The 26,145-nt window shown below is 42.1% G+C and overlaps 2 protein-coding genes across 2 annotated transcripts; both read right to left on the bottom strand.

The window, feature by feature from the left end:
* Window positions 1-365: 365 nt before the first annotated feature.
* On the bottom strand, window positions 366-25,788 carry ankef1a (ankyrin repeat and EF-hand domain containing 1a). Its single transcript, XM_074685398.1, has 11 exons — window positions 25,655-25,788; window positions 23,513-23,720; window positions 23,177-23,338; window positions 14,859-15,058; window positions 14,607-14,756; window positions 14,230-14,353; window positions 12,971-13,790; window positions 11,726-11,952; window positions 11,412-11,551; window positions 1,717-1,872; window positions 366-706 (listed from the first exon to the last, which is right to left on the bottom strand). The coding sequence occupies exons 2-11, from the start codon at window positions 23,700-23,702 to the stop codon at window positions 581-583; spliced, it is 2,295 nt and encodes a 764-aa protein (XP_074541499.1). The 5' UTR covers window positions 23,703-23,720; window positions 25,655-25,788; the 3' UTR covers window positions 366-580.
* On the bottom strand, window positions 8,739-10,289 carry LOC141802256 (uncharacterized). The gene is made up of 4 exons (XM_074685783.1): window positions 9,672-10,289; window positions 9,082-9,242; window positions 8,878-8,958; window positions 8,739-8,777 (listed from the first exon to the last, which is right to left on the bottom strand). Exons 1-4 carry the CDS (start codon window positions 10,273-10,275, stop codon window positions 8,739-8,741), a joined length of 885 nt encoding a protein of 294 aa, XP_074541884.1. The 5' UTR covers window positions 10,276-10,289.
* Window positions 25,789-26,145: the final 357 nt, after the last annotated feature.

Genomic DNA, 26,145 nt, shown 5'->3' with positions numbered 1-26,145 from the left:
CATTTTTCCTTTAGCTAACAGTCACCAAGAGGGACAAAAGTCCTGCTGTACATTGTGGATTCACGGTGCTAAACCTCTCCTTGGGGTTAGTTTATAAAAAGTTCAACTTATACATCTACATCATTATCATAATTATTGTTATATTACATTAAATATATATATATATATATATATATATATATATATATATATATATATATATATATATATATATATATATATATATATATATATATATATACATACATACATATATATATATACATACATATATATACATATATATATATATATATATATATATATATATATATATATATATATATATATATATATATATATATATATATATCATACAGGTATTGATTTTATACTTCCTGAAACAGCTGTGCTGGATTAGGGATCAAGGTAATATTATGTTTAACTGTGATGATTAAGTTCCAGAGATCAGAACAAAATAATCTAAGATAAAGGTAATGGGTGGTGAATCAGGCCGGGTTACGAACTAAACCTTCAAAATGAGAGTGTCTCTGCCTAACCTTGTTCAAGTCTCGTTTGTGCTTTTGTCCACCTCAAGTACTCAGCTCTTCATAGTCTTGTTAAAAGGCACCAAGAAGTCTTCAAAGTCCACCTCCATGGACAAGATCTCCTTCCGATGTTCTAGCTTTGACATTAGCTGGCTGTTCGTTGGTGGTTTATCCCACATCTGAAAGGACAGAAGAGTTTTTATTTTTTATTTTTTAAAAGGCAGACGTCTTCTATCAGAAATCAAAATGCACGTACCCACTTTATATTTAGTGCTTCTGCACATTACACTTCAAGACCATGTTCACTTCACCAGTCTCTGTGCTGAAACATGGTTATATTTAAAGCGGGGGCATTTTGCTTTTCCATGTTTTAAACATAGATAGAAAGTACCAAAGCTGGATGTTCGGACCTGGTTGTGCAGATTTTCAGCCCTCTACATAATCATATAATGTAAAAATGCCTGAACCTAAAAACTGACCAAAACACCCTTTTCTAAAAATAGCAGCAGATCTTTACCAGATCTTTCTCAGGCAAACATAGGATGGGTGTGCTATGCAGCCACCTGCCAAAGAACATATACACAACAGAGCAGATCCAGTGTAATTTGACACATTGTCTTGAATGGAAACCTAAGTGATTTGGTACCAGGACAGAATGGTCTAGGGATGCATTTCTGGAGGTGTACTTCAGCTGATAAAGAGACAGCAGCTTAAAATAGAGTGTTTTCAGGGAGAGGCTAAAATAAAGGATTTCTAAAACACCTGAGAAAAATACAGATTTTTATTATCTGTAAAACATATAAAGCTACTACGGGAGCACCAACGAGGCAGAATAAAGACTTGAATAAAGCACAATGTTACTTTTGGTGGTACACATATTTTAAGGGAGAAAAAAGGGTGTTTAAAAGGTAAGAGGCTTTCAAGGCTTGGCCAAAACACCAGCAAACTTGCTGGTATAACTCAGCAGCTGGTGTACTTGCTGGTATACCAGCAAGTACACAAGCAAAATGTAAACCAAGAGGGATGAGTGGAAAAAATCAGAAATGTTTTTATTGGTCAAAAATTCCCAGCAAAATGATCAAAATCTTAGTAGCTAAACACAGAATCAACAACACTCAACACATGGGAAGCAAAAGCAAGCAGACGCTCCAAATAATCCAACTTCCAGTGAACAACAAATGAGCCCTACTGTTTTTGGCACAAAGGTGATATCCACTGTGTTGGTTTTCCCAGCAGTGATCCTGCTGTTTTGTAGGATGACACTGTGTGATTCTTTTGGTGGAGAGGTCCTCTCTGCTGTTGTATTCGATGTCTCTGTAGGCACTGGCACTTCTGCAACAATAACCTAAAGAGAGCACAGAGATCATTTTATTTCTCTTAGATAGAGGCGAGATAATGTTAAAAACTGCAATAATCAATTAAGCACGAAATATCTGAAACAGAGTTAAAGCTCAGCATGTTTCTATTGTGTGACTTGCTGCAAACAGTAAAGTATCATTCCTCTAACACACAGCTATTACCACACAAACGTGAGGTATCAGAAAGTCCAGTTGCGGTATCAGATTCTTACAGCTGGCCCTGACAGCTGGTCACTTACTGGAAGGATGATACAATCTGGTCCTATTTTTGTGTGTTAATAAAAGAACATTAAGTTATCCTTTACTTAGCCACACTAGGGATGGGCATACCATATGTTTTTACAATGATTGGTACTAGGTACTACATATGGTATTGGGCAGTGCCTGTAAAAATACCTCATTTGGTACCCATCCCTACGTCACACAAATCTTTTTCTTGTTTTTGAAGGCTGATGAGAGATTGCATTTTAAAAGCACCTTCTCTAGGTGAAGATTGAACCAAGATTTAGAGTGCGGGAAGGTTTCCTGAAATGCAGAATAGAGGCAAAGAAGGACAAGATTATGGTCTCGCCTGCAGATAGGATATACATGTATATGTAGGATGTATTAGGATTGTGAATGTTGAAAGCATTCACAATCCATGAGAATAATAGAAGCACTTGTCACATCTGTCACACTTAAATGGTTTTTCTCCAGTGTGAACTCACAGGTGGAATTTCAGAGGAAACGATCTGGAGTAACTTTTACCACAAACTGGGCAGAGTGAATGTTGAAAGCCCCCTCCATGAGTGGAGGGGTTTGCGTGTCCCAATGATCCTAGGAGCTTAGTTGTCGGGGGCTTTATGCCCCTGGTACGGTCTCCCATGGCAAACAGGTCATAAGGTAGGGACCAGACAAAGTGTAGCTCACACAGACCCCCATGATGATGAACAAAAATGGTTTAACGTTTCCCTTGCCTAGACATGGATCACTGGGGCCCCCTCCTGGAGCCAGGCCTGGGGGTGGGGCTTAATGGCGAGCGCCTGGTAGCCGGGCCTGTTCCCATGGGGCCCGGCCGGGCACAGCCCGAAGAGGCAACGTGGGACCCCCTTCCCGTGGGCTCACCACCAGCAGGAGAGGCCAGAGGGGTCGGGTGCAGTGTGAGTTGGGCGGCAGCCGAAGGCAGGAACCTTGGCGGTCTGATCCTCGGCTGCAGAAGCTAGCTCTAGGGACATGGAATGTCACCTCTCTGGTGGGGAAGGAGCCTGAGCTGGTGCTTGAGGTTGAGAAGTTCGGGCTAGATACAGCCGTTCTCACCTCGACGCATAGCAAGGGCTCCGGAACCATCCTTCTCGAGAGGGGCTGGACTCTCTTCCTCTCTGGAGTTGCCGATGGTGAGAGGCGGCGGGCAGGGGTGGCGATACTCGTTGCCCTCCGGCTTGGTGCCTGTACATTGGAGTTCACCATGGTGGACGAGAGGGTAGCCTCCCTCTGCCTTCGGGTGGGGGTACGGATCCTGACTGTTGTTTGTGGCTATGGTCCAAATAGCAGTTCAGAGTATCCACCCTTTTTGGAGTCCTTGGAAGGAGTGCTTGAGAGTGCTCCATCTGGGGATTCCCTCGTCCTACTGGGGGACTTCAACGCTCACAGCGGCAATGACAGTGAGACCTGGAGGGGCGTGATTGGAAGGAGAAGGAACGGCCCCCCTGATCTGAACCCGAGAGGTGTTTTGTTGTTGGATTTCTGTGCTCGTCACAGATTGTCCATAACAAACACCATGTTCAAACGTAAGGGTGTCCTTATGTGCACTTGGCCCCAGGACACCCTGGGTCACAGTTCGATGATCGACTTTGTAGTTGTGTCATCGGACTTGCAGCCGCATGTCTTGGACACTCAGGTAAAGAGAGGAGCGGAGCTGTCAACTGATCACCACCTGGTGGTAAGTTGGCTCCGATGGTGGGGGAAGATGCCGGTCAGACCTGGTAGACTCAAAAGTATTGTGAGGGTCTGCTGGGAACGTCTGACAGAGTCTCCTGTCAGAAAGAGCTTTAACTCCCACCTATGGTAGAGCTTCAACTGTGTTCCGGGGGAGGTAGGGGACATTGAGTCTGAATGGGCTTTGTTCCATGCCTCCATTGTTAAGGCGGCCGATCGGAGCTGTGGCCGTAAGGTGGTTGGTGCCTGTCAGGGCGGCAACACCCGAACCTGCTGGTGGACACCAGTGGTGAGGGATGCTGTCCAGCTGTAGAAGGAGTCCTATCGTACCTTTTTGGCTTGTGGGACTCCTGAGGCAGCAGACAGGTATAGACAGGCCAAGCGGACTGCAGCTTCGGCGGTCGCCGAGGCAAAAACCCGAACATGGGAGGGGTTTAGTGAGGCCATAGAGAACGACTTCTGGGCGGCTTCAAAGAGGTTCTGGACCACCATTCGGCATCTCAGGAGGGGGAAGCAGTGCACTGTAAACACTGTGTTCAGTGGGGATGGTGCGCTGCTGACCTCGACTCGGGATGTTGTGGATCAGTGGAAGGAATACTTCGAAGGCCTCCTCAATCCCACCAGCACGCCTTCCTTGGAGAAAGCAGGGTCTGGGAATGATGGGGTGGGCTCTTCCATCTCTGGGGTTGAGGTCGCAGAGGTGGCTAGTAAGCATCCTCTGTGGCAGGGCCCCGGGTGTTGATGAGATCTGCCCAGATGTTGTGGGTCTGTCGTGGCTGACACGACTTTGCAACATCGCGTGGACATCGGGGGCAGTGCCTCTGGATTGGCAGACCGGGGTGGTGGTCCCTCTTTTTAAGAAGGGGGATTGGAGGGTGTGGTCCAACTACAGGGGGATCACACTCCGTGGGGTGTGTAGGATAGTCGAACCTCGGATTCAGGAGGAGCAATGTGGTTTCCGTCCTGGCCGTGGAACTGTGACCAGCTCTATACCCTCAGCAGGGTCCTCCAGGGTGCATGGGAGTTTGCCCAACCTGTCCACATATGTTTTGTGGACTTGGAGAAGGCATTCGACCGTGTCCCTTGGGGAGTCTTGTGGGGGGTTCTCTGGGGAGTATGGGGTGTTGGGCTGCTTGTTACGAGCCGTCCGTTCCCTGTACTGGTGCCAGAGCTCGGTCCGCATTGCTGGCAGTAAGTTGGACTCATTTCCAGTCAGGGTTGGACTCCACCAGGGCTGCCCTTTGTCACTGATTCTGTTCATAACTTTTATGGACAGAATTTCTAGGCGCAGTCAGGGTGTCGAGGGGGTCCAGTTTGGTGACCTCAGGATTGGATCACTGCTTTTTGCAGATGATGTGGTCCTGCTGGCTTCATCAAGCCGTGACCTTCAACTCTCTTTGGAACGGTTCGCAGCCAAGTACAAAGCGGCTGGGATGAGAATCAGCACCTCCAAATCCGAGTCCATGGTCCTCAGCCGAAAAAGGGTGGAGTGCCCTTTCCGGGTCAGGGATGACATCCTGGCCCAAGTGGAGGAGTTTAAGTATTTTGGGGTCTTGTTCACGAGTGAGGGAAGGATGGAGCGAGAGATCGGCAGGCGGATTGGTGCAGGGTCTGCAGTAATACGGACTCTGCGCAGGTCTGTCGTGGTGAAGAGGGAGCTGAGCTGGAAGGCAAAGCTCTCTGTTTACCGGTCAATCTTTGTTCCCACCCTCAGCTATGGTCATGAGCTTTGGGTAGTGACCAAAAGAACAAGATCGCGGGCACAAGTGGCCGAAATGAGCTTCCTTCGTAGGGTGGCCGGGCTCTCCCTTAGAGACAGGGTGAGAAGCTCGGCTATCCGAGAGGAGCTCGGAGTAGCGCCGCTGCTCCTGCGTGTTGAGAGGAGCCAGATGAGGTGACTCGGGCATCTGATGAGGATGCCTCCCGGACGCCTCCCTGGTGAGGTGTTCAGGCCAGTCCCACCGGGAGGAGACCCGGGGCTGACCCAGGACACGCTGGGGAGACTACATCTCTCGGCTGGCCTGGGAACGCCTCGGGATCCCCCGGGAAGAGCTGGACAAAGTGGCCAGGGAGAGAGAAGTCTGGGCTTCCCTGCTTAGGCTGCTGCCCCTGCGACCCGACCCCGGATAAGTGGTAGAAAATGGATGGAATGTTGAAAGCTGAACTGAATTCACCGCTTCTGAGGAAAGAATAGAAGGCTAACAAAAATAGGGACTCATTGTATTGACATATGGAGAACATATACCTTCTCTAAGAACTGAGAGCATTTTGTGCATAATGGACGGAGTTATGGGTAATCTGCAGTCAGGAGGAGAGGGAGAGGCTTTAGATATGCCATTCAGCAATAATTTAATGGCAGGACTGGAAAAAATACTAGGAAAAGCAGGATCGGAACAACTAATGTTAAACTGAATGCTAACAACCAAACCATGGATATATTGAGGTTTGAAATAGCGAACGTCCATGCAGTAACAAATAAATCCACAAATAGTTTTTAATAGGATGGGTTTAAGTGGCACATTGATGGACAAACAAAACATTGCAAAGGTTTTCCTTGCAAAATAGCATGATCGAAGGGTGGAAGCTGCCAAGCCCTTCGTCGTAAAACTTTTGGCAGCCTCTGTGTATCTAAACATAGAGGTCTACCCTAAAGAGGACTAACTCCTTGAGTAGAGGAACTGGGGTTGGAGCAGGATTGGCCTCTGGACAGATGCTTCGGAATGTCTGAAATTTAAAACGGGAGAAAGTTTCAGCTAAAGCATTGAAATGACCGGGATCGTGATGAGCAGTGATAATGAATTTGTGAGTGACAGCTGACCAAGTGATACTTCTCATGAATGGCATGTTGTCATTAGTGGAGGAGCGCCCTTTATTGATAATATAGACCACGGCCTCATTGTCTCAAAGCACCCCGATGCGCTTGCGCCACCAGTAATGCCCCCACATGCAACATGCTACAGCGATAGGATACATTTTGTGCAGCACTGAAGAAGGATCAAGCCGCGGAAAATCCAGAGGCCAGTGGCTAGCGAAAGTGGCTTTAGAAAACCCCCCCAAAACCCATGGTGGAGCCATGTCTGTGAAATGCCGTAGAGAATCTGAGGACTGCATGAGCCCATAGAAAAAAGTGACGCCGTTCCGTTGATCTAATAAGAGGGACCAGAAGCGCAATATCGAGCAACAGCCCTCATCTAATGAAACAATGCCATGCAGGTTGGTGACTGAGGAAGCTTTATCCAAAAGACGAGAGATAAATGACTGCCCCTGGGGAATGACACGCATGGCAAAATTAAGGTGACCGATGAGAGAGATTAACTGTTGTTTAGAGATATTTTCTGCTGCACGAAACAAAAAAGCTATTTCACAAATGTGCTGCAATTTCATTAAAGGGAGAGATACCTTCATGGTAGTGGAATCCAGAGGTATGCCTAAAAACTCGAGATATGTTTCTGGGCTGACAGTTTTTCTTCAAGGGTACTCTGAAGGACTCAAAGCAGCTCTTAAGCTTCTTTGTCGAAGAACCGGAGCTGTCGCGAGGGGGATCAATCAGGAGAAAATTGTCAAGCAGGTGTAGGACCGCCGGGACTCTGATTCTGTTTAACACGATCCAGCAGAGTGCCTCAGAAACCTGGTTAAAAATACTGGGGCTACTTGTGCAACCGAACATCAGCCGCACGGTGAAATAAAATTTCGACTCCCACTTAATCCCAAAAAGATGCCACTGGGATGGTTGGTTGGGGACTATTTTGAGAGCATCTGTGATGTCTGCCAAATGCCTTGCCCAGTTGCGAGTTTAATAAATCGAATATCAGTCTTTTCTTCCCTGAATATTTTCTGGTAGCTACTTCTAAAGTATTGATTCAGAAAATATAGAAGGGGGATGACTTAAAGGTATAATTGGTAGTTTGATTTAGATACACTTATTGTTATGCTGGTTAAAATGATCTATATGTACCGATGGCAAGAAATACATGATGTGTTCTTAAAGTAGAGCGGAAAATATCCGCTATCTACAGCAGGAGTAAAACAGGGAAAACACCAACCAATCGTCTTCCAGGGACACCTTTTTTGTAAACCAATCAAATCCCGTCGCCGTTCTGCCCGCCTCCTGTGCGTACATTTCACTGGCGTGCACATGATTCAGTGCGCGTGGCCGAGCTGAGAAGGAAGGAGCAGCGCTGCAGAACGGCGGAGAAGCTACATATACCTCGATTGCTCGTTGCCGCTCCTCCAGCTAAACAGAGCAAGAAAAGAAAGATGGAGGCTTTCTTTTCTTGCTCTGTTCCCCTGCATCTAATTACTGCCCCTCTCGCTCCACCTTGGGCATGTCCCCTCTGACCTGATGGGGTCCTTGGCTCTGGGCTGTAGTTCGGATCAGAGTCTAATAAACTCTCACCACAGGGGCTCTGACAAGCAAAAAAAGAAAAAAAAACTGTGATATTTGGTAAGTCCTAGAGAAAATGTACATGTACTATTTGTATTATAGCTTTACTCCTGATATCATGTCACAGGTAAAAGTGGACGATTCTAGCATGACAGCCTCGAGTACTGACAAAAGCCACGTTTGTTTATTGTTCTTTTAGCTTTTGGTTTTAACGTTTTGGTGTTTTCTTACCTCAAAATGAGACGTGGCTCTACACAGTGCAAAACATAAAATGATGTGCTGAGTCCGTCTTTCAGTGGCACTCGTGCATGTGAGCAGGGGCGTTGCTTTGGAGGAGCTCCAAGGGGAGGGGGAGGAGGGGCTAGGAGGAGTCCTGACGAGATGCTACATTCATGCTAGTTTTTCAGGACTGCCAACCCTGCCTTTAAAAGGGCCAATGGCGTAACCTTTGTCCACCTCTCTCTCCAGCAAGTGCATGACTGTTTCTGGATCTTTAACAGCTCACTGGAGATTATTGGCCACAAAGGTAGAAGAGGGGAGAGAGATAGAGGACTCCTACCCAAAACCCCTGTGATAGCCCTGTAAGGAGGTGAGCTACGAACACAGTATCAGGATGAGCAGACAGTTCTGCTGCTAATCATGATAAGTTTATTGGAGTAGATGGGTGATTGATTATCAAGTCTTTGAACCTCACCGGTTTTGCTGCCAAGCAGGGATCCAGGAGTTCCTGCTGCGCAGGGGGCAAACATACTGGGGGTGAGCATCCTTGCATCTGCTGCAAATGTGATGCAATTCGGGTAAGTACACAGTTTTCATTAAAATAATTACAGATGGGAATGTTATTAAACAGATAACATTTCCAATTATCACAGATGGAAATGTTATTAAACCGATGCACCTGATGCCCATGGGCGTCAGCTAAATGCACAGAGGGAGTTGAAGGCTGCGGCATAGGAGGGAAGGCTGCAGGGGTGGAGGACTGGAACGGAACAGACGGGCACAGGGAAGCAGAGTAACCTACATTCCCACAGCTCCTGCAAGACGATGCCTGCGATCCTCCTGCAAGCAAAACTAGGAGCTCAGTTTCCAGAACCGACCATTCCAGGCAAGTGTTAAACTGGGTAATGAAAAAAAGCTGCTTTGCTGGAGAAGGATTTGTGATACTGATAAAAAAAAAGTCTGCCATATTTCAGATTCAGGTCGCCTATTAGTACCAGATAGGAGTCCAACTCCGCCCTCCTCTCTGGAAAAACTGAGCATATGACATCCAGGTAAATACCAAAAGCTACGAGAAATTCTCCAATGGAAAGACCTCTAATTAACCGAAGATCAGCATTTTTTAAAACTGCAGTGACATTTTCCCCCAAAGCAAGCTTTTTGTCACACTCCGGGGAAGGCAGAATAAGGTTCGCCAGATTAATGTCTTTGCCTTGCAGAATTTTTGACCTGAGTCTGAGATGTTGGCAGCTTGAAGAACAAAAGGCCTACCTAGAGGTTGTGCTGGGACAGCGGTGGCCAGTGAATGCTGAGCGGCGGACAGTGTGCCTGAAGAGGGATCGCATGAAGGCGCGGGCTGTGGCAAGAAGGCCTGGGTGGCAAGAAGGGAAACTGGTGGAGCAGCATTCTCCAGATACCAAAGGCGAGCGTCAATGGATTCCATGGAATTGGCCAAGGCCTGGGTAGGAGGAGGTCGTCCGATGTAGATGGTCCGGAAGTAGTGGATGGGGCTAAAAACACCCGGAAGTGGTCCACTGGGCTGACGAGACTTTTCTTCTTGGCCGGGTCTTGAGGGTGGTCGAATTTCAAAGCAGGGGGGAGCCAGAATATCTGGGCCCGGGCTCTGAACGAACTCCGCCGGGCTCTCGCCGGCTGCTAGATCCACCAGCTGGCGGAGTTGAGAGATAGAAAGCTCTGGATCCGGCGTCATACCGAGCTCTTGAAGATGAAGCATGAGAGCTGTCTCATTTGGAGGGGCTTCCCCGAGACACAGGAGGCAAGCGCCTCTGCGCCGGGAGCCCGAGGACGTACAAGCTGTTTTAAGCAGAAAATCCTCGCTGAGGCCCGGGAACTGATCAATATCAGAGTTGGACATGGATCTAACTGCAAGTAACATGACGAAGGTAAGGAGGAAAAGTTCTGCCATTCGAGACAAAAGCCTGAAAGACAGCTAACAAGCAGAAGAGATGGCATTTAAACTTTGACAGCTATGTAAGGATTGGCTAACAATTGAAGCAGAAATGATGTGACTGAATAGAGAGAAAAGTTGACATGCCCCGGTCCGCTGACAGAGAGAGGCGGGAAAGAGTGAGTGAAGGAAAAGAAGAGTGAGCGTGAGAAGAGTGAGTGAACCCTTATCTCCTTCAGACAGGTGGTGAGTGTTGAGAGTGGTAGTGAAGATGATGGAGGTGATAATGATGATGATGATGATGATGATGATGAGGACAGCGACAGATCAGTTTGGGATATATGGCTGGGTGTCATCAGCATTAAAGTGGAATGGGATTCCATAGTGGCCAATGACACGTCCAAGAGGGAGCAAGTATATTACAAACAGCAGCAGACCAAGAAAAGACCCTTAAGGGGCACCACAGATGGGAGGAAGTTGTTTAGATTTTTAGGGTCCCATGCTGACGAAGTGGGTCCTCTCAGATAGGTAGGATATAAAGTGATCCAGGGCAGAGTTTGACGGTCCAATCTCATCACGGAGGTAGTTGAGGAGAATGTGGTGGTATGACACAGAGAAGAAAAGACAAGCATAGAAAGGAGCATAAAAATAGTTCAGAAAGCAGGATCAGAAACATTTGGGTCTAAAAATGTTGTTTTCAGGTCAAAATGGTCTGAATATGGAAAAATAACCCTGATCAAATCCAGATCCTGACATAATACCATCCTGATATATTTTGCTCCTATGGCCCCCTAATGGAGAACATGTTCCTTGGTGAGAGGCAGAGTTTGCAGATGTTCAAAATCAAGTGTGATGCTCTGGGGTGCTATTAGTTTGTCAAACTCAAGCCAAAGGTAAGAAATAAAACTTTCAGCAGTGTTGCTGTAACATAACTCTTCAGGTCTAATTTGCTAACAAGTTGCTTTATCTGCTTGATCAGATCTTCTTACATGGTTAGGTTTCAAATGGTGAAACAACAACCAGAGTAAACAGAAGAAAAAAAACAGAAAAGGTATTGAAGTCAAAAAGTTTTAATGCATTTTTGAGGTGGTCAAAGGTTATACCTTTCCTTTAGGCTTCCCAGATTTGCCCTTCTTCCCCTTAGTGGGCTCATTTGGTTTTGGTAGGGTATCCATTTTTTCTCTGACCAAATCAATTATCCTGGAGTCTGCAAAAGTTCTTGCAATTTCAAGACAATTTTGACCTGGGAGAAAAAATCGTGGTCAGTTAAATAGCGGATAAGGTCTCAGTTTTTTCACAAATTGTCTCAAAGGATAAACAAATAACAAAAAACTCTTCAAAGATTACAGGTATCAATGAAAGCCTATTCACAATGTGTTGATGTCAACATTAGTGTTCACTCTGCTGCAACACACACCTTTCCTGTTCTCTGCTTGGACGCCAGCCCCCGCCTTGATGAGAAAATCCACACTGGAGAGGTGACAGCTCTCGATGGCCCTCATGAGGGGCGTGCCTCCACTGAGGGCCTTGGCATCTATGGTGGCTCCCGCCTTTACAAGGAGCTCAATGAGGTCCACTTGTCCAGCTTGAGCTGCATAGTGGAGAGGAGTCCAGAGGAACTGATCCCTCACATTCACATCTGCCCTGATTAAATAAAGCATCACAGCCACATCATTAGAAGAAAACATTTGCCATAGTTACTCAACAAACATGTTTTTCTTTTATTGTTGTTTATATTTGCAACTACCAATTAATAGCAGTGCTTCTCTGCACATTTTACTGGATAGTAAAATGTGCAGAGAAGCACTGCTATACAGCAGAGTTTAAGGGTTAGGACCACGCCTCAAACCTATCCCTCGTCCCTCCTTTTTTTCTCACATTGCACAGCCCTTCCTTCCTTTCTTCCAATTCCTCTCTTGTATTCTGTACACAGGGCTCCCAAAAGGTGTTAAAGCAAATACCCTAAGCCAGTGGCGGACTGGGACTGAAAATCAGCCCTGGACTTTAACTCGGTCCAGCCCATAACAACGGAACGCGTAACCACTCAGCTAGGAACTGAAATCTGAACTAAGAAGGCTTGGCTCCACTTACAGCATTTTTTTTAAGTGTTCAGTTTTTTGGTAAAATTCATCAATGTTGCAACTCCATCACCTTCCAATCAAAACCAAGAGGGGGGCAATATTTTGTAGGTATCACCAATAACAGTGGCCAATGTTGTACCACATACTGTAAAAAAAATGGACGTCTGCTTGCTGGGCTCGAAGTGAGGTCTCCATAAAAACCCTCATCGTCTCTACTGCGCAGACTCTGGCTGCAATTGCTGTCAATGGCTGCACCTGTGACTGAGGTATTTTGGCTTCGAAACCGTACAGTGATAAATGGCGGAGCCACGCGATCCACTCTACATACAGTCTATGGGTTGAACAAGGAAACAACACCATGAGGTGGAAGGAGAAAAAGCACCTCAAACCTGCTAGCATGAGCACACTCTTTTACACATTGGCATTTAATATACTGTTATTCTGATATCTTTGATTAACCACGCTTTTAACACTCAGTATCGTTGAAAATAATTTCAAAGTGTAACTCTTTGTTACAAAGTGGCAAAACCTTTCTTTCCAGCAGCTCGACATCAAATGAGAAGATGAAATAGATTTCTCACCCATGACTGAGGAGAAACTGGACCACCTCGTAGTTGCCACAGGAGCAAGCTGCCATTAGCGGAGTCTTGTAAAACTGATCTGTAACATCCACAGGTATTCGCTGACTGAGAGCCAGGTTCAGAGATTCCAGGTCCTCTTTCTTCACACTGTAGCTGATGTTGATGTAGACCTTTTTGGGCTTATCTAGGTACCATCCTGAGTCATTTATTATGGGATGTTCCGGTGGGTGATCACAGTCAAATCGGAAGGGGTCAGAGCAATTCTGGTAAGTCTCAATCATAAAGTTGGGAGGGCCTCCATCTGGTCGTCGGGGCATGAGTTCTTGAGGAAGCGTGCAAATAGGCAAAGGAAGGACAAATTTTCCCTTTTTCTTGCCTCCTTTTCCTCCCTTTTCACCCTTCTTTTTTGGCATATAACAGGAGAGAAGGAATGGTTTCTTGATATACTTGACTCCTTTGATAAAGTCACTGATACTGACACATCCTTCCCTTTCCTTGTCAAGGGCTGAGATGACTGTATTAAGCTGGTCTTTTTCAACTGGAGCTTTTAGAGCTTCTAACACTGAAATAAAAGTGTCTGTGGCAACTGTATCCAATTTGTCACCACAGGCTTCCCGTATTTCTGTCTCATACTCATAAGACCAGTCATGAAGGTTCAGAGCCCAAAGATCTGACAGGGGAGCGATAGTGCTAGACTGTGGGCCTTTCCCCTTCTGCCTCTCTGCTTTACTCAGCTCCTTGGCTGCAGCTTTGTGACCAGCATCTTTGGCGATCAGACGTGGTAGAAAACCTTCCTGGTTTTTCAGTTTTGGGTTACATCCTGAAAAAAAAAAAAAATCACAATTTAGAAAAAACAATTGCAAAAAGTTGAATCAATAAGTTTGGTTCTGAATCCTCTTACTTTGTGTTGTTTTTTTTTCATTCTTGACTAAATAATAATAATAATAATAATAATAATAATAATAATAATAATAATAATCATCATCATCATCATCATCATCATCATCATCATCATCATCATCATCATCATCCATAAATTCATTTTCTGAACCGCTTATCCTGTTTAGAGTTGCAAGTGGCTGGAGCCTATCACAGCTGTCATAATAATAATAATAATAATAATAATAATAATAATAATAATAATAATAATAATAATAATGATAATTGAATAATAATCACAATAATTTAATAATAATAGTAATAATCTAAAAACAATAATAATAGAAAGACAAATCAAGCTCCAGTAAAGACTCTTGCACCTCTTTGGGCCAGGAACTTGCAGCAGTTGGCATTGCCCGTGGCAGCAGCATAATGTAGGGGTGTGCAGGCCTCTAGGTTTAACACCCCCATGTCTGCCGAGTACGCGGACAGCACCTGAAGCACCTGGGAGATAAAAACACAGCAGTTACGCATCTGAATACTAAATCTCCATTCTCCTGTAACCAGTGGGAATGTTTGTATTCTGTGTTGGATAAAACTGAGAGAAATATAATCAGTGGGAGGAGACTAATGCGTTGATCAATTAGCACTCTCACATTCTTCAAACAGTTTATCCCTTAAACCCAGACAGCAGCCCCCTGTTTGGCTAAAGTATCAATGACATTTTCTTTTTACATTGGCTTAATTAATGTCTCACCTCAAAAAAGCCCCCCATGGCAGCGTAGTGCACTGCTGTCAGGCGTTTTTGGTCCAAGGCATTAGGATTTCCGCCCTTCTTGAGAATAGCTCTAACCAGCCCGAGTGAGCCTGCTTTGGCTGCCCCCATCAACGCAGTGACACCAGTTTTCTTCAAGGTCAGAGCAAAAGGAAGAAAGAAGTAAGTGCAGACATAAAACTCTGCCTCACTGCCCCTAATGTCTCAGTGTTATACCCAGCATGCCATCTTTACCTCGTTTGTTGCATTAGGGTCTGTCCCTGCATCCAGCATGATGTGACACATGGGGGAGCACTCAGCTGCTTTCTCACACAACAGCTGGAAGATGTGATTTCCCTGAGCTGACACATTGTTGACATCTGCCTGGCACTTTAATGCCACCTGCAGGCAGCGAGCATGGCGCTTGGTGGGAAAGACGCAATAGAACAGCACACCTAATGGGAGATAAAGGTACCAAAGACAAGGAGGTAATTTATGGTACAAGATGCACACATGGTTTCATATGGGAGTAACATGTGACAGTCCCAAGTCACCAAAGAAGCTATGTAAAGTGATGTCACAAATCAAACCAAGAGGATCAGGATCCAAAAAGGCATATTTAAACTGTTCTCTATTGCTCACATGTTGCTGTAGTGTGCATGATGTCACTCCTTTTTTACACCAAAAGATCAATGCAGGGCTTTAAAGCTGCACTGCAATGAGAGCAGCTATATTCAGCTGTCACCCTGCCTCTCACCCACTTGGTTGAGTTCCAAGTTTATGTACAGGAAACAGTGTTACAATCTCCTTGACCCACATATATGGATTAACAAAGGCTCAAGAAAGGAGGCCATAACATAAAATAAAGGATCATCCATCCATCCGCCAGAAAGAAGAATAAAAGTTAGATCCAAAGGCTTTAATTAGACCCAAATACCAAAATTAGAATAGAATACAACAGAAAACACTTGAGCAAACCAAAAAAGCTGGGGAACCTGGCTGAAAGAAACAAAAATGGAAATGTGCCAGCCAGGAGTAATATCATTTTAGAAAAATGAAGCCTATGTGAAAGTGCTAAAAGCTGCTGTTCATCAAGAATCCACTTGAGTCTGGCTGCAGAAAGACCAGAAGTCACATACACACTGAGCAAAGAAAAAAGAAAGGTCTTTAACAAAATTAAAAACATATTTACAGCCAGGTTAAAAAACAAACAAACCTGGGTCTGAAACACTGATTTCTATATCAACACACCGGAGATCAATTTTTTTCTAACTCTGCAGTTTAGAAGATATTAGGATCGTCTGATTGTCCAATCAGAGACTCAGCTCTGGTCATGTGACAGATGGTACCCTATAGCTGATAGAAAGGAAGCTTGATGCCTGTGTCATACCCAATGATAATAAATAAATTTATCCATACTTCAAAAGAGGATTGTGTAGATGTACTTTTTGCATCAGGATGAAGTATCAGCCTCAGCAGAAAACTTGCAGTGAATCCTCACAGCACTCTCTCTTTGGAACTGGAGAACTTTAAACTTGATGAAAGAAAAGGGGAGAGCATTTACTGCTCCTTTTTCACCTCTTTAAAGGTGCAGTGAAAAGATTTAAAGATGCTGGCCCTCATTCATCAATCTTGCGTCAGAATTGGTGCAGATCTGGGTGTCAAAACGATCATACAGCAACGTAATTTACATAACACGGCCCTAAATATTCAAGGCTCAGCTGGCCGAACCCACTGATTTTACAACATGGAAGGACACATTACAGGAAAAGGGAACTCCTCCATGCCGGTAATCGACAACGCTATAGCAACAGAGGTAGAGAGGAAATGATGCCACGTTGTTCGGCTGTCGGAAAAGTAGAGTGAATTAGAAAAAACTCACCTGCAAGGAAAACACTGCAGTGATTCAGCAGCGTGAATGTGACAAACTGTAATACAGCAGAGCTTAAAATATTTAATTTGCACATTCTTCGTTGGAAGCCACATTATCATAAATTCTTTACGTTAAGGTTCAGAAACATGGAAAGTTGGCTTTAAAAATGTGTTTTAGCTCTGAAAGAAGCTGAAGACTCTAGCCTGAACCTATCCCAGACTGAGGAGGGAGTGGAGCTGAAGTGTGTCGATCATGCGCAATTAGGCACGGGTAGAGCAGAGTTTTATGATTATTTATACCATGAGAGGAGCACATAGGTTATGATCGCATGTAAATGAAAGTCTTTCTTTATAAAATCGTAACTTTTTTGCACACAGGTCACTTTTATATGATAATATTGTGGGGAGTGAAATAATAATCTCCACAGTGAATCCTGTAATCAATACAGCTTCCTTAAAAATTCCAGGATAAAGTTTGATCCAGCATCCTCTGAATGTTCTCTGCGGGGACTTTATCATGGACATGGGAGTGTATTAAAAACTGATAACAGCCCCTCTATTTTTATTTTTTAAGTAAACCGATAGAGGAAACACATTTTTTATGGGGAAAAATCAGCTGACAGCTTGGCTGCTCTTTCATAGCGAAGTATTTTACAGATTGGCGGAAGAACAGTGAAATGTTAGAAACATTCTTGGTGTCATATCTGACATAACGATCTAAATACTAATCTAAGAACATCAGTTTTTATTTCTGAAAATGTTTTGCCCTCATATGATCTAATAATTCTCCTCCACAGACAGCTATCCCTCGCTGCACCGTGCTCCCCATTGACATAAAAACTTGTGTACACAAACTCAGACCTGGCGTGGGATTTGAGCGTACCCGACACCCACATTCGGATTGATAAATGCCAATCTGTGCGTGAAAAGGAGCGTACACCTATTTTTCACGCACGTTTGATAAATGAGGGCCGCTGTGAGGAGGATCTGCTTTAAATACACTGCCTCGCCACCTAGCCCAGAGTCTCAATTACTTTTTAGTGAGGTGCATATCTGTTTTAGAATTAAACGGAGATCAAATTTAAAAAAAACTTTTTTGTCCAAGACAACTTTCTTTTTCATTTCAACAGCAATATTTACACAGAGTAATGTGATATAAAAGAGTTGTGTTCCTATCCTTTGCAGTCCTCAGTTTTCAGTTTTTACAAATTTTAAATGATATACAGCTTGGGGAAGACAAAACGTATATATTAAAAGTATCAGAAGTAATTCAGAGACAGATATGTGTGACATAAAATGAAAAATACAGAGATTGGGAAAAAAAAAACAAACAACAAAAAAAAACAATTAGCTGAGGCAAGAGAGTATCACAGGAGCTACTGAGTGAATTCCTCCACTAAGTCTTTCCGTCAGGGTTTTTGCATAGTTAATCCATGTGGCCTACAGTTTAATAAATACATCTTTTTACAATCTTAAACAGAATGTGATTCTTACCATGATATTGATATTATTTACTATATCAATCCATTCCTTCACTGTGGGAGGTTCAGTAAGAAACCAGCCCCCTTTTATGGCTTTTTTACAAGCACAACTTAAAATGCCACACAGGTACTTATCAGTAGGCCTGAAGATCAATGCCAATGCCAAAAACAATGTAGTAAACTGCACTGTAAAAATGAAAACTTAAAATTGTTGGCCTGACAATGTTTTTTTAGTCAGGCAAACATGAAACGTTTTGTTGTGTTGAAAACAAGGTAAAAGCAGTTATTTCAACTACCTTTTATAAGTTTGTTGTGTAAAGTTGGTCTCATATAAAAACTTAGGTTGGCAGAACTTAAAATTGTAGGTTTGAGGCTATGACTAAATTCTTTGAGTTGGCACCAACTCAAGACTGCAGGGGTTTTTCACTGCACTTTTAAGTTCCCACATGTTCTGCCATTTTGTCTTTGCTCTTGCACTTGGTGGATGTCGTCCCCATAAAGTTGAGTATTTTATTTGAGTTTTTATTAAAATCCAGCTTTGCAGTTGGTAAGTGATTTTAACTTTATTGCCGATTAATTAAACCTTATTTTTTGTTAGTTTAAGACGGCATGGTTAATACAGATATGTTAGCCACCTTGAACATTAATTAGCTACCATGCTAGTGGTTGACTGTGCTGTAATGAGGTGCTGCTTCACCAAACCACTAACCCGGGTGAGGAGGTGTTTTTAAAGTGATACTCCGGGATAGAACAAGTTGGGTCCTATCACAAGGTTTAGGGCAGAAATGACCCCTACAGCAGTGTTTTTGTGCAGCAGAAGCCCAGAGCACTCGCACCAAACACCCCCTCCCTGCTCGTCAGCTGGTTTCCTCTGCACTCAGATGGGGCCATTTTTTACTTGACCAAAGAACAAATAAACGGACTCCCACCGAAAAACTCTGATATCGGTCTGCATTCACGCTTTCGTCAGAGAACTTTCAGTGCGTTACTTTCACAAATAATTACTAATCTTGACAAAGGTGTTACACAGTCAAGTTGGTGGAACAATTGGATAGTGCGCTTGGTCAAAGTTCAGGAGGTTATAGGTTCAAACCCAGCTCGGGGCAATAAATGGTAATGTGAACTTGTAAAAACTTGTTTTTTTTTTGTGTGTGCAACTCAAAATTTTAAGTTACGTTACTCATTAAACAGTTATCTCAACAAAAACTTATTTGTTCGTTCAAACTTAATATTTTTAGTTGGACTCAAAACTCAAAAATTCTGTGGAGACTGTTGCCTTGAAATTTGAAGTTGACCCAACTTTTTTATTTTTACAGTGTGTAGGGGCAAGTCAAAATTATCTGTACTTTTTAACATCTTATGAAACTCTATCCAGAAGGGTCTTAACACTGGGCACTCCTAAAAGATATGCCAATGGTTTGCTTCCTCAAATCCACACAGCCTCCAACACTCTAAAAGAAGCTTTCTGCTTTGGAGTGACAAAGAAACAAATCAAACACTTCCATCTAAATTCACGTCATATTTGAGAATTTGTACACTTCCACTGAAGCTTACATATATCTAACCAAACTTCATTTGCTATCAATGGGTGACCCTCTTTCTACCATTTCTCTTTGACATATTCTGAAGTTTGTGGAATCTTCATCATGAATCCATCGTAAATTTTAGAAATAATACCTCTGTGAGTCACCCTGGTAGGCACTTGTGTATAATTTCAAAATCGGATTGTCAATGTCTGTTTTATTTATTGTGTTATGTACAAAAATTACTATGTACCTGGAGATGTCTGTAAAAATCTGATTTTTCAAGAAACTCTGATTTTTCAGGTGTTCAAAATCTTTTATTTGGCCCTTTTCTGTTATTGAGACATGCGTTGTTATGGCCTTCATGATACACACTTTGAATCCATGGTCTGTTTTACTGGCTTTGAATTCAGGCTCATGAGCACACAACTGGAGTATTTGTGTTTTTATCTATTAATTTTTATTCTTCTTTAATTCTCATCCAGATTTTCAAGTGACCTTTGATCCAAGGATTTTGTATTGTGTCTTAAAATGCATCTACATTTTTATGGGCCAATACCACATGAATCGAAGAGTTAGTCACAATGGAGAGTTTGATCTTTCCATCTAGCTTGAAACGTTGGGTTACAGATGATAAACAAAGGTTTAATTTGGGCAGCATAAAAGTAATCTTTAAAATTTGGAAGTGCCTTTTTTCCACTCTCTTTTTGAAGTTGTAGGGTTTTGAGTTTTATCCTGGGTTTCTTGCCCTGCCAGACAAATCTGGAAATTAACTTCTTTAATTCAGAAAAATGTTTTTCAGAAACTTTAACAAGTAAAGCTTGAAATATAAAGAGACATTTTTATGGATTCAATTCTAAGACTGAGACTGAGGAAAGAAACTGAGTTCCACCTGCCTATGTCATCTTTGACTTTTCCCAGGAGGGGATCATAATTTATTTCTGCTGTTGAGTAGAGTGATCCCGATAAACTTACACCTTAGTATTTCAAAGAGTTGTGATCCCAATTAAGTCTGAATTTCTCTCTCAGGTGGTCTGGGGGTGAGTACTTTAGAGGCATGATTTCCTTTTTATTTTTTTTTGTATATTGACTTTATAACCTGCATGTCTACGGAATATTTCAATAAGGCTCATTAATTTAAGAAAAAGAATCAGAAGGATAACTTAGATAGACTACTGTCTTATTAGTTGTGCAAAAGGTTCTATGTAAATGGAAAAAAAGCAGTGGTGAAAGAGGGTATCCTTGTCATGTACCACGTTCTAAAATAAAAGACATTGAAAAATGTCCATTGATCTTCATTCAGGCTGATGGTTTACCATATAGAGTACGAATGATCGTTGTAAACTTTTCGTTCATACCAAATCTTTTAAGGGTGTTATACAGAAAAAGCCGACTCACTGAGTAGAAAGCTTTTTCAGCGTCAAGACTGATGAGAAGAGGTTCAATATTATTCTGTTGTGCAGAATGTGTAATGATCGTCTAATATTGTCATGGGTTTGTCTTTTTTAGATAAATCCAGTGTGATCATTATGTATAAGCTCAGGTAGAGTCTTCTCCAGTATTCTTGCATTAACAGCAGAGTACACTCTAAGTGATCTTTCCCTTCTTTTGAAATAATTGATTTCCCTGCTTTATTCCATGGAAGGGGGTAATAAATCCTCCTTTAAAATTGTATTACAGGATCTAAGTAAGCTTGGCATGATCTCACATTTAAAAACCTTACACCACTCAGATGTCAAACCATTTGGGCCAGGTGATTTGTTAGCCTTTATTTTGGAAATAGGGTTATTGAGTTCTGAATCAATTATTGTATCTGTTATTGTTTTATTTTGTTCCTCTGTCGGGCCAGGTAAGTAAAGTGTTCTCAAGAGTTTGTCTAATTGTTGCTCATTCTCCAATAGTGGTTCTGTGTACAGAAGTTTGTAATACTTTTCAAAAGTCTTCTCTATTTCTTTAAGTTTATGATGAATAGTTTTATAAACAGGGTCTCTTGAACAGCCTGACAGCTCCCAGCGTTTAGCGCTTGATAGCATGATTTAGAGAGTCTTCTTCACTCTCTGCTACAGTTTTTCAGGATTTGAGTCACAAACTAGTGTCAAAACTCCCCTAACTTTTTAAAGTGAGGACATTTATCTGATAGAGCTCATTCAAGCTCACACTGCACCAGTAACATTCAACGGGGAGGAGGAGGGGTGGAGTGCGCATGAGCAAGTGGATCCCAGTGGATCGGCAGTTTCTGGAATACTCAGACCAGCCCGTCTGGCATCAACAACTATGCCACATTCAAAGTCACTTTAATCACCTTTCTTCCCCATTCTGGTGCTCGGTTTGAACTGAAGCAGATTGTCTTGACTATGTCTACATGCCTAAATGCACGAGCAGTTGGACAGGTGTGCCTTATAAAGTGGCCGGTAAAGGAGTGTTTGATTCACAAAATCATCATTATTATACTTAATTTAAATTGAGCTCTATAAATAATATTGGAGCCACTCCTCCTTCACAGGGGCCACCACTATGCACTGCCATGTCACTTTAACACAGAATGGACAAACTTAATGGCATGCGCTTTTTCTTTTTTCCATTTTTTTTTAATCAACTAAGCAACAATACAAAAAGTAAGAAGAACAAAAAGAGAGTGTTTTTTGATAGCTAAGACAGACTCTGTATTCACAATTTGACAAATGGAGGATCATACTCATGTTTCACAGCTGCTTCTATTCCACAATGGCAGTGGTTACTACAGTAATGTAATGCTTTGATCCTTAAATATGCAAATAGATCAGTACTGATACTAGGCCTGCAGAGAAAGGGACTTGGCTGTAAGTGTTAAGACTTAGCTAAACCAGTCCTAAGGGAGTGCAGGATCATATCAGGTTACCCAGCCTATGAGAGGGCTGCCATTAGTGGTTGAACAGTAATTAGATGAACTGATGCTGGCTGACACACGCACACACGCACACATCACTGTACACTAATACACACACAACATTCAGTGCTTACAGTACTCTACACGAAAGCATGTCTTCCTGCATCAGAGCACACATGCAAATATCCTTCTGACTAAGCAGACCTCTGCACCCCCTCCTCCAGCGTCTTTGAGTACGCAGTAAGTGATGTCGGGGGTTCACAGTAATTAGGGTCATTATCACAATTGGGTTAAAATGGTTCTGAAGAACACATTTGGGTTTGCTGGATGGAGTTGTCCAGGGTACTGATCCCTCATCATTATGTAAACAGATGCAGCATGCATTTTCATGAGGGGAAGACAAGACAGGGCATTGAGAACCAACCTGAGATGGAAAACATATCTATTTCAGAAACAGACATGTCAAGCTCAATTAAGAATACATTAGCAGCAGAGAAGTTGTTACTTTAGCTCTACTGGTTGAAGCTACTCAATTATTGACAGTATGGATACTTCAGTGAGTTCATTTGAGAGCTTTAGGCATGGAATACTTTTCCCCCCTGATATTTGATAAGAAAAAGAAATAAAAACTATGCTTTTCATCCAGAGTTAATCAGACTTGTCTGTCAGTTATTTATTTTTCTTGATGATGATGACTAAATGTGTAAACTTTATCATACATCACTATTAGAACCTGTTAATATTAATATGAAACTTATTGTTTTGGACCTGTCTTATTTTTTTTATGGGGCTAAATGTTTGGGTTAGTTCAGTTTTAGTTCAGCTGCTCACCTTTGCCCTCAGTATCTTGTAGCCTCAGGTTAGCCTGATTCTGGGTCAGCAGTGACACTATAGCATAATTTCCCAGTTCTGCAGCCAACATGACCGCCGTCCGTCCCCTCTTGTCCTGGATATCAGGGTGTACTCCCTTAGAAAGGAGGAAGCGGACCAGATCTGTAAGGGGCCAGGTGAAGCACAGAAAGAGTATGGTTAAACAACACCTGCTGGTTACTGGTACAGGTTTTGCGATAACATGCTCATACTTGGATGAATTTCTTTTGTATATGCACTCTTCTCATGGGTACTGTAAAGAAATATGACTTTAACACTTCGCTATAAGTTCATCACCCTCATTGTTTGCAGACACTGCTACGTGAAGCACACCGGTACCATCTTTTGGCTCAGTGAGATTGATGAGGTTTTCCACCCCGTGGTTGATCATCTTCTCTATTTGCACCATGTCCCCTTCATGGACCCACTGCAGCAGGCGGTAGATCTGCAGGAGCTGCAAGCTGCCCTCTGCCTCTTTGCCACTCATTATGAGATGAAACGTGGGCTGGATGGGAAATAAAAAAGTGAGACATAACATAAGTGTTAGAAAGTTTTAAACAGTAACTATGGAGGCCAGTGGTTGTCGGACGATTTGCAAAAGCCACAACACAAATGCATTCCTGTTGAGGCTTTTGCATTCATGTTTTTGCTCTTGCATTTGTGTTGTTGCGTTTGCATTGGTGTTGTTGCTTTTGCAAATCTGGTAACATCTACCAGTCACCGTAATCCTAACTATAAAGTAAGAACTATAAAGTGAGAACTACAAAGGTCAGCGTTACTTCTGCAGGACTACAATATCAAAGGAAACAGGTAGTTAAACAGCACATTCCGAATTGTCAATGTATTGAGGAAAATCTCACCTCTCAGTGAAAGCAGAAGTTTTAAAAAGCAAAGGTTATTTTTGGACCCTGCCTGTTTTTTCTGTTCAAAAACAGGTAACGGATCCGTTGTTGAGTGGTTAGAAAGGAACCCAGATAATTAACATATGACAAGTAGTACTTTATATTGGAAACAATAACAGAATTGTCGTAACTGCTGTTTTAAAATAACGGATGCATTCATGTGTCATTTTTTTAACTTGTCTGGATTCTCCCTAACCGCTTCTCACCAAGGTTGTAACAGTTACGATAAGTAAACTAAAACTGTATCTTGTGTTCACGAAACTAACTGAAACTAACTACAATTATAGAGAAAATGCCCTTAGTTTTAGTTTCTGACAATATTAATAGCCTTTAGGATTTAAATTAATCCGACACATTTTCCCAACCAATTTTAGACAGTTTTCAGCAGCTGTGCCGTACGGCACCATCATAGCGACGTATAGGGACGAGCTTGTTTACTGCACTGGCTGGCTGTGCGCTGTGCTGCAACGAAACGTGGTGGAGCAATGAATTACAGCATCTGTAATAGTTTAATTGTTACAGAGTCCAAGTTTTTATTTATTGAAGCTTATATTATATTGTTTTTTGTTGTATAATTTATGTTAATATTATTTTTATGTAATTTATGACAACATAATTTTATATAATTTATGCTTATATTTTTTTATACTAAGTTTGTATTATTTTCTTGTGTTTAAAGCAGCAGCCAACAGTTTAGTAACAGCACTGACTGAGTAGTGAGCACTCTGTTGGACTTGAAAATAAGCAGTATGACGAAATATTTACTCTGACCTTTTTGAATCCTGCACCTGGTTAATAAGGTATGAAAAAACTAAAACTAAACTAAAACTAAGCCTTTTTGCAAAAATCAAAAGTAAATAAAAACTAGAATGCCTGCTCTAAAACTAATTAAAACTAAACTGTAATGAAAAATAAAATGTCAAAACTAACTAAAACTAAACTATAATGACAAATCCCAAACTACTATAACCTTGCTTCTCACCAGTAAAAAAAAAAAAAGTTATACCTGTTATTATCATAGTACTAGTGCAAGTTTTACATCTTTGCAAACACAGCATGTTCCAAAATCCATCTTTCATTTCTTTCTTTATTTCTCTTTCTTTTTGTTGTTGGAAAACACAAGTAATTAAGTGTTATACTTGTGACTAGAAAGCCAATATGCTGGAAAATAATTGAATGTTTAATTAATTATTATTAAGTGTTTAGCCGTATAACAAGCACCCCTAAAAATCTGAGTCTAAATTCGTCCCAGAGCCACGGTACATATAACATCAAATGGGCATAATGCTTAATCAATAGCAACGTGTAAGCGTTATAACGCTTACACGTTATAACGTTGATATATAATATGAACCATAAAGTAGCAGTTAGAGTTACTGGCCCACACAGACTACAAAAAAAGATAATATAAATAAAAAAAGAACAAAACAGGCTGTAGTTAAAAGTTTCCTAAATAAATAAATCATAAATAAATACACCGCTGTACACATTAACAGTACGAGTGTTGTGATGAACCCAACGCTTGTCTTTCACCCACCTGCTCACCGAGGAGGAACAATAAGCAAGCCAATTACTTGCCCCGCGCTCCTTACTTGACCAGGAGAACATCAAAGCCCGCTTCGCTTACATACACGGTACGCCAACTTATCTTTTCCTCAACAGAGCTTTAACTTTGTTTTAAAGCTCAACTTTTCACTTTGAGCGAGCTGTAGGACGGAAGCAAACTCAGCTCCATAGCAACGGAACGCGCAAAAGAGCAGGGAAGGACCTTTCATGGTTCCTGATGCTGCTTTCAAGTACTGCTGCTGAGCCCGTACATGACAGTTCACTTGTGAAATGACTGCAACGACTCCATTAAATACTACGGAAGCGTATTAATTATTGCCACACAACAAAAAAGCGTAAATAAAAATGCTAATAAAGAAATGAATAAATGAATAATTTAATTAATAAATGAATAATAATAATAATAATAATAATAATAATAATAATAATAATAATAATAATAATAATAATAATAATAATAAT

Source organism: Halichoeres trimaculatus, unplaced genomic scaffold, assembly GCF_033239565.1.
Source record: "Halichoeres trimaculatus isolate MK-OKI-2021-1 unplaced genomic scaffold, fHalTri1.1 fHalTri1_scaffold_13, whole genome shotgun sequence".
Lineage (NCBI taxonomy): Eukaryota > Metazoa > Chordata > Actinopteri > Labriformes > Labridae > Halichoeres > Halichoeres trimaculatus.
The sequence above is the reverse complement of the archived record's forward strand: the minus strand, read 5'-3'. Positions and strand labels throughout refer to the sequence as shown.

Excerpts from the sequence above, each read along its gene's own strand:
- LOC141802256 (XM_074685783.1), bottom strand. The coding sequence starts at position 10,275 with ATGTCCAACTCTGATATTGATCAGTTCCCGGGCCTCAGCGAGGATTTT. Across the intron at positions 9,243-9,671 it reads TGTCCCAGCACAACCTCTAG|GAGGATCGCAGGCATCGTCT; the intron begins GTAGGCCTTTTG and ends TTTTGCTTGCAG. Across the intron at positions 8,959-9,081 it reads CTGACGCCCATGGGCATCAG|CAGATGCAAGGATGCTCACC; the intron begins GTGCATCGGTTT and ends TCACATTTGCAG.
- ankef1a (XM_074685398.1), bottom strand. The coding sequence starts at position 23,702 with ATGAGTGGCAAAGAGGCAGAGGGCAGCTTGCAGCTCCTGCAGATCTAC. Across the intron at positions 11,552-11,725 it reads CCAAGCAGAGAACAGGAAAG|GTCAAAATTGTCTTGAAATT; the intron begins GTGTGTGTTGCA and ends TTTTTCTCCCAG. Across the intron at positions 1,873-11,411 it reads CTGGGAAGCCTAAAGGAAAG|GTTATTGTTGCAGAAGTGCC; the intron begins GTATAACCTTTG and ends TGCTCTCTTTAG.